General features: G+C 43.5%; 1 protein-coding gene across 1 annotated transcript in view; it reads left to right on the plus strand.

Annotated features, from left to right (window-relative positions):
• The first annotated feature begins 1,994 nt into the window (after positions 1–1,994).
• LOC120931562 (neuronal acetylcholine receptor subunit alpha-3-like) overlaps positions 1,995–13,881 on the plus strand; it is a 45,214-nt gene continuing 33,327 nt past the window's right edge. The window contains exons 1-2 of the mRNA XM_040343131.1: positions 1,995–2,264; positions 7,984–8,123. Coding sequence (XP_040199065.1) covers positions 2,180–2,264; positions 7,984–8,123 — 225 coding nt within the window. The 5' untranslated portion in view covers positions 1,995–2,179. The remainder of the gene's footprint in view (positions 2,265–7,983; positions 8,124–13,881) is intronic.

Raw genomic sequence — 13,881 nt, forward strand, 5'->3', positions numbered from 1 at the left:
AGAAAGCCTCTTAAGGGGGAGGGGGCAAGCAGGAGTGTCAGGACGCCCACTAACACACAGCTCCTTTCTCTATCTGCAAAGTAGAGAGCGTCCTGACCCTCCTGCTCGCCCCCTCCCCCCTCAAGAGGCTTTCTCCACACCAGGGAGATAGCCTTGCATTACTGTGTGGAGTTACAGACAGAAGAACAGGAAGTGAGGATTTCTCAGAAGAAAAAAGGACATTTAAAAACAAAATCGAAGCATGAGGTAAGTGAAGGAGGACTGCACTAAGGTAAAGGAAGCTATTTAGGGAAATTTTATTTTACCTTTACAACCCCTTTAATGTCTACAATATACTTACCTATGAGGTATGAAGTACCGCTTCCTATTTTCCCAGAAAATTTGATTAGCTTTAATTGCAGATGATCACATGAAAAAAAAAAGTTTTGGGCCTCTAGTAAGACAATTGGATAGTCTCTTGCCAAAATGCCACCAAATATTGTGGTGTTGCATGGCATAGTTTTAAACATTGCTTGTTCTACCTGTCATGGTACACATTGCACTTATGCAGTGGATGAACATTCTTTTTCACTAGCTGGGTCCCTTCTTGTGCTAACAGATATGCTCTTGATCCACCAGAGCAGTTGACCACTCTACATGGTGTACGATTTTTTACAGTGCACTACAGAACATCATAGAATTAATTATCAGGCTTTTATATGGACAGTAACTACACCATGACATCACTAAAGGAGGGAATTTTCTAACACCTAATTAAAATGTTCCTCTTACCATAATACAATGGGAAAAGAGTCAGTGGTGGCTGGTGTTTTTTTGTTTCACGGGGCGGCAAACAACCACCCCGCTGCACCTCAACCCCCCCCTGCTGTCTGCCGGCCCACTGGCACTAACTTCATTGGCGACGGGATCGTCAGACACATCGTGGATCGGCGGGCACACAGCATCGTGGATCGGCTAGCACACAGCGGTGGGGATCATCAGGCACATCAGGCAGGGGATCAGGCTGCAGTGGGCATCTGGCAGTGTCTCCTGTATCCTCTTCTGAGATCACGGGCGTTTCCGCTGTGCGTCTCCTCCCCTCCTCCTAGAAATCCAATAGGATCACTGGACCTTGCAGCCAATCAGGAAACCAGTATTAGACCTGTGCTTCCTGATTGGCGGAGAGGCGATTCAGTGTTAGAAAAAAATATATTAATTTGCTTTTCTAACACACCTGGATGGGCTCTGAGCGCAATGCTCTGCGCTCCGAATCCACCCTATTTTGAAGCCTCTAGCTCTAATCGGGTTCTTCAAAAAAACACCCCCACCGCTGTAATTCATGCGCCTGGCGTCCTGAAAGGGGCCAGACGCATAAATAGGGGGTGGCCGCGGCGGCCTTGGATAGATTCTTCCAAGCATGAATCTATCCATTAACCATATAGGGCAGTGATATGCAATTAGCGGACCTCCAGCTGTTGCAAAACTACAAGTCCCATCATGCCTCTGGGTGTCATGCTTGTGGCTGTCAGAGTCTTGCTATGCCTCATGGGACTCGTAGTTCTGCAACAGCTGGAGGTCCGCTAATTGCATATCCCTGATATAGGGGGTGGCGTGGATAGAGGGGTCAATGCCCGTGCACCCTTAATGGATGGGCCACCTCTGAACAGCTAACTGCATCTGCCAATATGCTAGTGCTTCTAGCACTTCCATCTGCCCAGACTGGCAATGCTGCTCTCCAAAGGTGTTTGAGTATCTCCTCCAGTGGAGGGGTGACACCCTAAGACAGGAAGCGTGTTACTGGCCAAATCACCAGGTAAAAATAGAGAGAAAAAAAAAAGCTAAAAATAGAAATGCAGAAACCAGAAATCTAAGGAGTGGTAAACTGCAATACATTACATTTTGTTTTTTTTGTTTCATTGCATTCAAATTCTCACAAAAGCGACAATATATTTTTAAAATAATATGACAAAGGCTGTTATAAATATTGTTTTTTAAAAATAATTCAAACCTAATTGCGTTACACATTGCATATTTGAAGCCGTTGTTTGCTGGTAATTTGTGGTTTGTTCATGCTTATACAAGGGAGAGGTTGTGCTGGGGGAGGAGGACAAAGCTGCTTTATTGCTCATAAGTTTATCAGATAGTGTAGTGCAGACCCTTGTTTTACAGCATCTGCTAGTGTCAGTCTGACTACACCCCTATGGATCTGCATGTGTGTGTTTTCCGTATGTTGGAGACAATGAAGTGGCTGTATGTATGCACAATAATTCTGGCATTAAGTAAGGGTGAGTAGTATCCATAATTCTTTATAACAGGTTGTGACACATAGTGACCTGGGAAGGGGATATTTATGCATGTATAAAAATGTGTTGCACTGATTCAAGCATACATTAAAATCACCTTACATACAGTGTGATTTATTCTTTTTATACCTATATGCTAAATGTGATATTGAGAGGTAAAATACAGTCCAAGATGAAGTTAAATATTTGCGATATCTCCTTGTATAAAACTTTGCTTCATTTGTTCTCTCTTTTGTATATTATATTTATTCGTAATCTGATTGATTATTATGTGAATCCCTTTATATCGGCAAATGTTTATCAGTTCCCTTTGACATGTGGCAGTTTCAAATAACTAACCCTGAATTATGTCTATATACTACCATCGACACCTAAGTGATAGCATGCATTTAATCATTTTATATTTAATTACATCAAATTACAAATTTATTAATCAAGCTGCATGGCAGGCACATTTCTAAAAATTTAAAAACTAAAATTTTAGGGTTTATTTTAAATGTCAGAAATATGGCTAGGTGCATGCATACCTGAGAAATGCAGTACTAGATATTAGAGGGCTATTTGAATTGGCAGGTACAGTATAAGCACTTATTCACTGAACAAGAAATTGTTTCAATATACCTAAATAAAGTTGAAATATACCAAGAACTTTTTTTTTTAAATGCACATTTACAATCGTCAGTATATGATATTTGCAAGTTGTGCGTTGTAATATTTATTTAACATTTATTTAACATTAACTTCATGTAATACTACCTACAGCTATCTGGTTTTCATAAACTGGCCTATTCTGTAATGTTCAATAAATGATGAGATGAAACCATAAATGTTATGAACATGTATTCAAGTCAATATCATTATAGGAACAGTGTCCTTCATTTACTGGGTGTTGATCCTACATTTTCTACACGTAAAGACTTTTTCATTAGATAGAATGGAATTCATTAATTTCAACACACTTTACAAAAGGCAGTTCTTGTCTAATATGATTATGGATATTATTGACATCTTTTTTCCAAGCAGTGATGTCTCTTTGCTGTGGTTTCCAAAAAAATGCACCTTCATTAGGGATAGATAGAATAGCATGTAAAATACATCAAAATCTGCACCATACCTAACTTTTACTGCACCTCCCATACCGGGTTAATATATATAAACTTGATAAACCTCAAGGAGATAAAGGTTTTGATAGGTGATCTAAAATAGATGACCACACACCTCAGACAAGACATAGCTCTTGCACTTTTTTTCTATCTATAATTTTTACACATTGAATAGTGCCATCAACCACTCCTGAAGGACCAGGAGGTAAAATATGTATGGAAACAGTCATTATAAAGCACATAATTATTGCTTACCTGGGGCTTAAACCAAAAGAGCCACCCCTTGCCTGTACGGCCCTATAACAATGATTGGTATCCTGTTCAACTCAGTAAGGTTTAATACTTAGATTAAAAAGGGGGCCTTATTCTTATATATTTATATAATATTATATTGTGATGCTACATTATTTCTAAAATGTACTTGGTCCTGCATCTTGCTTTTGTAAAGTTCTATGAAATCTATGTTACTTAAAGGGGTTGTAAAGTCAGAAGGTTTTTTTATCCTAATACATTCTATGCATTAAGATAAAAAGCCTTCTGTGTGCAGCAGCCACCCTCAGATCCCCTAATACGTATCTGAGCCCCCTCTCTATCCAACAATGTCCATGAGTGTCTCAGCCGTCCAGGACTCTCCCTCTTGATTGGCTGGGACACAGCAGAGGCACCATTGGCTCCTGCTGCTGTCAATCAAAGTCAGTTAGCCAATTAGGAGAGAGAGGGGGCGTTGCGAAACCAGGACTCCATGTCTGAATGGCTACACAGAGCAGTAGCTCGGCTCAGGTGCCCCCATAGCAAGCTGCTTGCTGTGGGGGGCACTCAACAGGAGGGAGGGGCTAGGAACACCGAAGAGGGACCTGTTAAGTGGAGGATCTGGGTAGCTCTGTACAAAACCATATCACAGAGCAGGTAAATATGACATGTTTGTTATATTTTTTGGAGAAAAAATGAGGCTTTACAATCATTTTAAAATATAGGTAACAATATTATTATTAATAATATTATTATTATTATTATTATTATTATCAATAGGCACATAATACGTAAAGCAGGCCTTGCATGAAGATCCTGATTACAAGGCCAGTGGACCTGCACTGTATGTGATTATGTTGACAAGACATGGGGTGATAAGACTGGTTGGAGACCAGAAAGAAGAGTGACTTCAGGAATGAGTTTCCTCAATTGGGCTTGGCAGGGAGGAACCAAGTGGCCTTGGATAAAAGTGACATTAAAGTCTTGTTTTTTTCTGTTTAAAAATAACAAACGTGTCATACTTACCTGCTTTGTGCAGTGGTTTTGCACAAAGCAGCCTGGATCCTCCTCTTCTCAGGTCCAACGCCAGCACTCCTGGCCCCTCTGTCCTGCCAAGTGCTCCCACAGCAAGCAGCTCTCTCTCCTTATTGGCTCACTGACTTGACGCCCGCTGCTGTCCCAACCAAGCAGGAGGGAGAGTCCTGGACAGCCAATACTCTTGTGCAACATCACTGGATCAAGATGGGGCTCAGGTAAGTATTGGGGGGGGGGGGCTGGGGGGGCTGCTCCACCCAGAAGGTTTTTTATTTTAATGCATAGAATGCCTTTGGAACCACCTTAGTTATTTCAAAGTCACTTTAATTATTACTCTGTTATCTCATCTCCTTGAAAGAGTATTAGATCCTTTAACATCTGTGGAGGTTGGGGGCAATTTTACCGATTTTGTTACCACCCAAAGTTGGGCTTTAAAATAAGCCCTTACTGACCTCTGTAGCTGCATGTTTTGTGGAACAATTCATCCTCAAATATACAGCAGAAGCAATGGTGAAAGAGACAGTGAAAAAACAGGTTGGAGACTGGCCAGAAAAGTGACTTCCGGGGACCAGTTGCCCCAAATGGACTTGGCAGGGAGGAAGACCATGGGTCTGTGGATTAAGGTAGTCCCTGGAAAGAGCATTAGATTCTTTATCATCTGTGAGGAAGGGGGAGAATTTTAATGATTTTGTAACCACCCGGCGATACTGTAAGCTTTAAAATAATCCCTCATGTGAATCAATACATTTTCTAATTTTACAGGAGAAGCATTGAATTTGGTTTCCAGCAGTGACTTGACAGCCCTCCAGCCTTTACATCTCTAATATAAACAAAGAGCAGGTGCTCTGGGAAGGGGGGCAGGGTGAGCCAAGCTGCTGAGAGTTAAAGTTGTTGTAAACCTTTAAGGCTCAAGGCCTCAAGCCTCAAGGCATTCCATGCATTAAGGTGAAAAACCTTTTGTGCTGCAGCTCCCCCATACCCCCCTCTTTCTTACTTGAGCCCGATCCGATCCAGTGATGTGCATGAGTGCAGCGTCTCCAGCCCTGTCTCTCTCCTCATTGGACAGATTGATAGCAGCAAGAGACATTGGCCCCTGCGTCTGTCAATTAAATCCAGTGTCACAGGAGCAAGGGGGGGCCAAGTCCCACTGTCTGTGTCAATGGACGCAGCAGTGGGACTTGGGAAGGAGCCTGCACAGGTGCTCCCAGGGAAAGTGGCTTTCACCCAATGAAAAGGAGGGGCCTGAAGCACCAGCGGGGCACCCCAAAAGAAAAGGATCAGCTCTGTGCAAAATGAGCATGTAAGTATAGGCAAGGCCGAGGGTTTACAAGCCCTTTAAGGACTTCTGGCACTTCTGTTGTGAGCTCTAAGGATACATTTTAAGCAGCTATGAAGGTCAATGTAGGATATTTGCAAGCTTATTTACTGCTGGTTAAGAATATGTAAATACTTGTATGTCCACAGACAGGCCACAGTTTTACTTTAAGATATGTAGCACCCCCCTAGTGTATGATGTCAGGTAAATGTTGTTTTTGGTTCCTTCAACAATCAAGGGAGCAATGGTCATTTGTCCTGGTCTGTTCATGGCTTCACAGGCTAGGAGTTTGATTACTTTCCCTATCTATGAAAGAAGTTTCTAGAGCTGAAGCAGGAAGGATTCAAATGTCCAACCCCTGGAGAGGAGTGTCTAGAATGGGGCTGGAAAGGGGATAAATAGTCTGAAGCACTGGAGAGATGGGTCTCTTTCTCTCTCAGGAGAGTTCCAATCTACTCTGTGGATTGTGTTGTTGTACGGTGAGGTCTCAATGGTGGCAGAGCTGGGACCTGGAAGCGATCAGGAACTGACTGCAGGACTTCACCAAAGGCATCTGGGACCTGTCTTACTCACTGAATTGTGTCCAGAGGAAGCTGGAAGCTGTCCTGGGAACTTGTGAGTAATGACCTTGAAATGATTTTAGATGACTGCATGCTTTTTGGATATACTGCAAGTGCCAGAGGTAATGTAAGCTGAGACTACTCTGACAGGGTCTCTGGCCATTCCAGGTTCTTAGCAGCCTCCTGGACTGTGAACTTTAAAGGGGTTTTCCACCCATTTTTTAAGTTTATTAAAAGTCAGCAGCTACAAAAAGTGTAGCTGCTGGCTTTTAATAAACAGACACTTACCTGCTCCACGGCTCCAGCGCCGTGCCGGCCGGGGCTCCGCTCCTCCCCCCCCTCGCCGGCCGGCGTCTTCATTTCTAGTGTGGGCCCCCGGCAGTGACAGCTTTCGGCTTCACGGCCGGGCACCCACTGCGCATGCGCAAGCGGCACTGCGCATGTGCGAGCGGCACGGCGTCGTCCGATTGGACAGGCGCTCGCCTACAGGGAGGGGCTGTGAAAAGGCGATTAAGCTAATCGCCTTTCCAGCCCCTCGGCGGAAGGAGGAAGTCCCCTTCTCCTGAAGCCCCCACTCCCCCCCCGAGGAGTGGGTTAAGAGGAAGTTCCATTTTTAGGTGGAACTCCTCTTTAAGAAGAGTGTCTTTCTGTACTGTGCAGTGTTCCTGAGATTGCACTGGTACCAATAGTTGCATGGTGGTGCAGGGTAACCAGATACCAAAGAGACTTGCCTATGAGGCCTCTGACTGACCAATATTCACAGTTGCTCAAGGAGAAGACTGTCCTCTAATTGCTAAGTACTAACGTTTTGGGGTATCACATGCCTTAGCCCCTCTCCTGTTACTTACCAGAAATAAATCACAAAAAGACAGCCCCTTGACTAGAGGTCTCAAACTGGCGGCCCTTTAGCTGTTGCAAAACTACAAGTCCCATCATGCCTTGTCGTTTCGCAACAGCTGGAGGGCTGCCAGTTTGAGACCTCTGGCCTAGACTGTCTATTAGAGCTGGAGTGAATGGACCATTGCTTGGGTGGCTGGTAGCCTCTGTACTGTTTGTGTGAGAACCAGTTAAAACCAGTGGCGGAGATACTAACTAACCTGTGTAAGGAAAATGTCTATACTTACAGTATAACTATACTTATTGTCAGGCCGCCCTGGTCCGGTCAGGGGAGATGACGCTACCAGACCAGGGCAGTCTGAAAATAGGTAGGTATATGCATCTTTTTTTTTTACAGCTTAGTTAGTATAGGTGTTGGGGGGGGGGGGTGAAGCATTTTTTAGACTAGTTAGATAATGCCCAGATTTCTTCTACTTAGTGCTTTTAGCTAGTTGTAGGACAGGGCACATTGAAGTGTTCCTACCTGCTTCCTAGCTTATTTCCTCCTATTTATATTCTCTTACTGAACACTTTATAACTTTAACACTTTGTTTCAATTTCAGTGTGTGCTTGTTCTAATGCTGAGCACAAGTTATATACAACCTTGTTTGAAAACTACAACCCATACATTCGACCAGTGGAAAACGTATCCGATCCTGTAATCGTGCAGTTTGAGGTGTCAATGTCCCAGCTTGTCAAAGTGGTGAGGATTTGATTTGTTATGCTTTTTTTTTGTTATTTTTGTTGCTTTTGATTAAATAAGACTGAAATGTACCACCACACCTGCCTTTTGGATTGGCCACTGGTTGGTCACAAAGCAAATTCCTCACTAGTGTTGACTGAGCATAAATTTGTCGCGAACATCGCCTGTTGAGTGAACACCCGAATTTGTGGGGGCGTTAAGTAGGATGTTCGCCTGTCATGTGCACTGCACAGTGTATTCTAAGCCCAGATTGGCTGAAGCAATGCACCTGACAGCTGGTCAGGTGTAAGGCTTTGCCCTTTGAATAGCTGGTTGTTAAGAAGCGAGCCAAGAAGCCGGCCACCACATTCCTAAATAACAGATGATTCATCAGCTGTCAGCGGGCTTCCCCGCTGACAGCTGAATAAAAAAAAGAACATTGTTGACAATAAAAAAATGTGAAAAAATCGATAGCAGGCCCTTTGGGTCTGGCAAATATTTTAAGGGGAACTACACTTTTTTATTTTATTTTTTTAAACGACATGGGGGCCCCCCAAAATCTATTCCTTAAAAAAAGGGGCCCTACTCATTCACCCAAAAAAGTGCCAAAAATAAATAAATATCCTATTAAAAATAAAAAACAATGTCCCCCAATGTAGATCCATCGTCAATCTCGATGGCCGCCGCACCATCGGACCAAAAAAAAGAAGAAAAGCTATGCCCATGACGAAGGCTAACCATTGACGTCCTGCTCTGCCATTTGACAGTTCTTAAATAGGTAAGGGGCAGGGCCAACTGGTGACATCACCTGCTTGCACTGCCTCATATGACACCACCAACACAGCATGCAACGATTGGTGACATCACATGGGGACATTGCCACCAGGTGACGTCACCAGGTGGCCATGCCCCTTACCCATTTAAGAACTGGCAGATGGCGGTTAGCCTTCGTCGCAGGCAGTTCTTTTTTTGGGGGGGTCGGCATCATGATGTATCTACATCGAGGGACATTTGTTGTTTTTTACCCCATACTCATTCACATGGGGAGGCTAGAATCTGGGGACCCCCTTGTTAAAGGGAGTTTTCCAGATTCTGACAAGTGCCCTGCCTGCAGACCCCCACAACCACAGCCCATGGATGTCAGGAAGAGGCCCTTGATCCCATCAACAAGGAGCTTTGAAGCCTGCCCCAAAGCACAGGCTTCATGCTCAGATAATGGTCTAATATGGATTTTGGGGGGGGGCACGCCACTTTTTTTTTTGAGTGGGGTACCCCTTAAACTCATACCAGACCAAAAGGACCAGCAATGGCTTACAGCCGAAAAAAATCTATTTAAATGTCATATTTTTCTTTATATGTCAGTTTTTCTGCAACAGGTTCTATACATGGTACAGATGCACCACTTTACAGGCAGACTAAGGGACCCCCCCCCCTTATATTTAAAATAATTTTTCATTTTTATTGTTTTTAAGCATCACAGTGGTATAGTGAGTAGCATTCTTGCCTAGCAGTAAAAAGGTTTGCTGGTTCGAATCCTGACCACGACACTACCTGCCTGGAGTTTGCATGTTCTCCCTGTGCCTGCGTGGGTTTCCTCCGGGTACTCCGGTTTCCTCCCACACTCCAAAGACATGCTGCTAGGTTGATTGGCTTCTGTCTACATGGGCCCTAGTATATGAATGTGAGTTAAGGACCTTAGATTTTAAGCTCCTTGAGGGTAGAGACTGATGTGAATGTACATTGTATATGTAAAGCGCTGCGTAAATTGATAGTGCTATATAAGTACCTAAATAATAATAATAATCATTAAAATCACTTCTCCTGTAAAAAGTGTTGCATTCATACGTGTCCCCAGGGCAGTACCCAGGCCCCCATATCCTTTCTTTGGCCAATAACCTGCATATAAGTCTTCGAAATGGGGACCTTTGATTTTTCAAGTTCGGGTCCCATAGACTTTAACCACTTAAGCCCCGGACCAATACGCTGTCTAAAGACCCAAGGTGTTTTTACAATTTGTCACTGCGCTGCTTTAACTGGTAATTGCGCGGTCATGCAATGTTGTACCGAAACGAAATTTGCGTCCTTTTCTTCCCACAAATAGAGCTTTCTTTTGATGGTATTTGATTGCCTATGCGATTTTTATTTTTTGCAATATAAATGGAAAAAGACCGAAAATTTTGAAAAAAAAATAATTTTTCTTATAACAAAAAGTAAAAAATATCGAATAAACTAAATTTTAGTCAAACATTTAGGCCAAAATGTATTCAGCCACATGTCTTTTGTAAAAAAAATCGCAATAAGCGTATATTTATTGGTTTTCGCAAAAATTATAGCGTCTACAAACTAGGGTACATTTTCTGGAATTTACACAACTTTTATTTTATGACTGCCTATCTCATTTCTTGAGGTGCTAAAATGGCAAGGCAGTACAAAACCCCCCCAAATGACCCCATTTTGGAAAGTAGACACCCCAGGGAAACTGCTGAGAGGCATGTTGAGTCCATTGAATATTTTTTTTTTTTGTCCCAAGTGATTGAATAATGACAAAAAAAAGAAAAAAAAATTACAAAAAGTTGTCACTAAATGATATATTGCTCACACATGCCATGGTTATATGTGGAATTGCACCCCAAAATACATTCTGCTGCTTCTTCTGAGTACGGGGATACCACATGTGTGGGACTTTTTGGGAGCCTAGCCGCGTACGGGGCCCCGAAAACCAAGCACCGCCTTCAGCATTTCTAAGGGCACAAATTTTTTATTTCACTCCTCACTACCTACTCCAAAATGCCAAAATAGCACAAAACCCCCCCAAATGACCCCATTTTGGAAAGTAGACACCCCAAGCTATTTGCTGAGAAGCATGTCGAGTCCATGGAATATTTTATATTTTGACACAAGTTGCGGGAATATGACAAACTGATTTTTTTTGCACAAAGTTGTCACTAAATGATATATTTCTCACACATGCCATGGTTATATGTGGAATTGCACCCCAAAATACATTCTGCTGCTTCTCCTGAGTACAGGGATACCACATGTGTGGGACTTTTTGGGAGCCTAGCCGCGTACGGGACCCCAAAAACCAATCACCACCTTCAAGATTTCTAAGGACATAAATTTTTGATTTCACTCACACAAATCTTGAAGGCGGTGATTGGTTTTTGGGGTCCCGTACTTGGCTAGGCTCCCAAAAAGTCCCACACATGTGGTATCTCCGTACTCAGGAGAAGCAGCAGAATGTATTTTGGGGTGCAATTCCACATATAACCATGGCATGTGTGAGAAATATATTATTTAGTGACAACGTTTTGTAATTTTTTTTTTTTGGTCAATATTCAATCACTTGGGGCAAAAAAATTAAATATTCCATGGACTTAACATGCCTCTCAGCAAATAGCTTGGGGTGTCTTCTTTCCAAAATGGGGTCATTTGGGGGGGTTGTGTGCCATCTTGGCATTTTATGGCCTTCAAAACTATGATAGGTAGTGAGGAGTGAAATCAAAAATGTATGCCCTTAGAAATCTTGAAGGTGGTGATTGGTTTTCGGGGCCCGTACGCGGCTAGGCTCCCAAAAAGTCCCACACATGTGGTATCCCCGTACTCAGGAGAAGCAGCAAAATGTATTTTGGGGTGCAATTCCACATATAACCATGGCATGTGTGAGCAATATATCATTTAGTGACAACTTTGTGCAAAAAAAAATCAGTTTATCATATTCCCGCAACTTGTGTCAAAATATAAAATATTCCATGGACTCGACATCCCTCTCAGAAAATAGCTTGGGGTGTCTACTTTCCAAAATGGGGTCATTTGGGGGGTTTTTGTGCTATTTTGGCATTTTATGGCCTTCGAAACTGTGATAGGTAGTGAGGAGTGAAATAAAAAATTTACACCCTTAGAAAGCCTGAAGGCGGTGATTGGTTTTTGGGGTCCCGTACGCGGCTAGGCTCCCAAAAAGTCTCACACATGTGGTAGCCCCGTACTCAGGAGAAGCAGCAGAATGTATTTTGGGGTGTAATTCCACATATGGGGGGAGTATGCTTTGCGCGTGGGTGTAAGCGTTACTGGCACTAACTATTTACCTAGCGGCACCAGCGACACTAATACAGCGATCAGAAAAATGATCGCTTAGTGATGCTGGCAATAGGGGGGTGAAAGGGTTAACTCTAGGGGCAATCAGGGGTTAAAACCTTTATTAGAAAATGTATGGGGGTACCTAACGCTATAAAAACCTATCGGGCGAACCTCAAAAAATAACTAGCTACCTAGCGGCACTAATACAGCGATCAGAAAAACGATTGCTTAGTGACGCTGGTAATAGGGGGTAAAAGGGTTAACTCTAGGGGCAATCAGGGGTTAAAACCTTTATTAGAAAATGTATGGGGGTACCTAACGCTATAAAAACCTGGCGGGCGAACCTCAAAAAATAACTAGCTACCTAGCGGCACCAGCGACACTAATACAGCGATCAGAAAAACGATCGCTTAGTGACGCTGGCAATAGGGGGTGAAAGGGTTAACTCTAGGGGCAATCAGGGGTTAAAACCTTTATTAGAAAATGTATGGGGGTACCTAACGCTATAAAAACCTGGCGGGCGAACCTCAAAAAATAACTAGCTACCTAGCGGCACGAGCGACACTAATACAGCGATCAGAAAAACGATCGCTTAGTGACGCTGGCAAAAGGGGGGTTAAAGGGTTAACTAGGGGGTGATCAAGGGGTTAAAAGTGTTAGGTCCAGTGTAGCCCCCTACCCCCCCCAATAAAGGTTTTAACCCCTTGATCACCCCCTAGTTAACCCTTTCACCCCCCTTTTGCCAGCGTCACTAAGCGATCGTTTTTCTGATCGCTGTATTAGTGTCGCTCGTGCCACTAGGTAGCTAGTTTTTTTTTGAGGTTCGCAGCCATGTTTTTATAGCGTTAGGTACCCCCATAAATTTTCTAACGCTATAAAAACATGGCGACGAACCTCAAAAAAAAACTAGCTACCTAGTGGCACGAGCGACACTAATACAGCGATCAGAAAAACGATCGCTTAGTGACGCTGGCAAAAGGGGGGTGAAAGGGTTAACTAGGGGGTGATCAAGGGGTTAAAAGTGTTAGGTTCAGGGTAGCCCCCTACCCCCCAATAAAGGTTTTAACCCCTTGATCACCCCCTAGTTAACCCTTTCACCCCCCTTTTGCCAGCTTAACTAAGCGATCGTTTTTCTGATCGCTGTATTAGTGTCGCTCGTGCCACTAGGTAGCTAGTTTTTTTTTGAGGTTCGCCGCCATGTTTTTATAGCGTTAGGTACCCCCATAAATTTTCTAACGCTATAAAAACATGGCGGCGAACCTAAAAAAAAAACTAGCTACCTAGTGGCACGAGCGACACTAATACAGCGATCAGAAAAATGATCGCTTAGTGACGCTGGCAAAATGGGGGTGAAAGGGTTAACTAGGGGGTGATCAAGGGGTTAAAACCTTTATTGGGGGGGTAGGGGGCTATCCTGGACCTAACACTAACTGCCTGACACTAACTGCCTGTCACACTGACACTAAATGCAGTGATCAGTAAATGATGACTGTTATTTAGTGACAGTGTGACAGGGGGGGCTGGGGGTGGTGATCGGGGGGTGACCGGGGGGGGGGTGGGAATGTAAGCCTATGTGTCTGTGTGTCAGTGTAGTGCTTGTGTACTCACTGTGTGATGTCTCCGCTCCTCCGCCGGACGAATATACCGGCGGGAGGAGCGGTGTCATCACTTCCTCCTCTGCCTGTGTTTACAATGCAGGCAG

Source organism: Rana temporaria, chromosome 3 (assembly GCF_905171775.1).
Source record: "Rana temporaria chromosome 3, aRanTem1.1, whole genome shotgun sequence".
Lineage (NCBI taxonomy): Eukaryota > Metazoa > Chordata > Amphibia > Anura > Ranidae > Rana > Rana temporaria.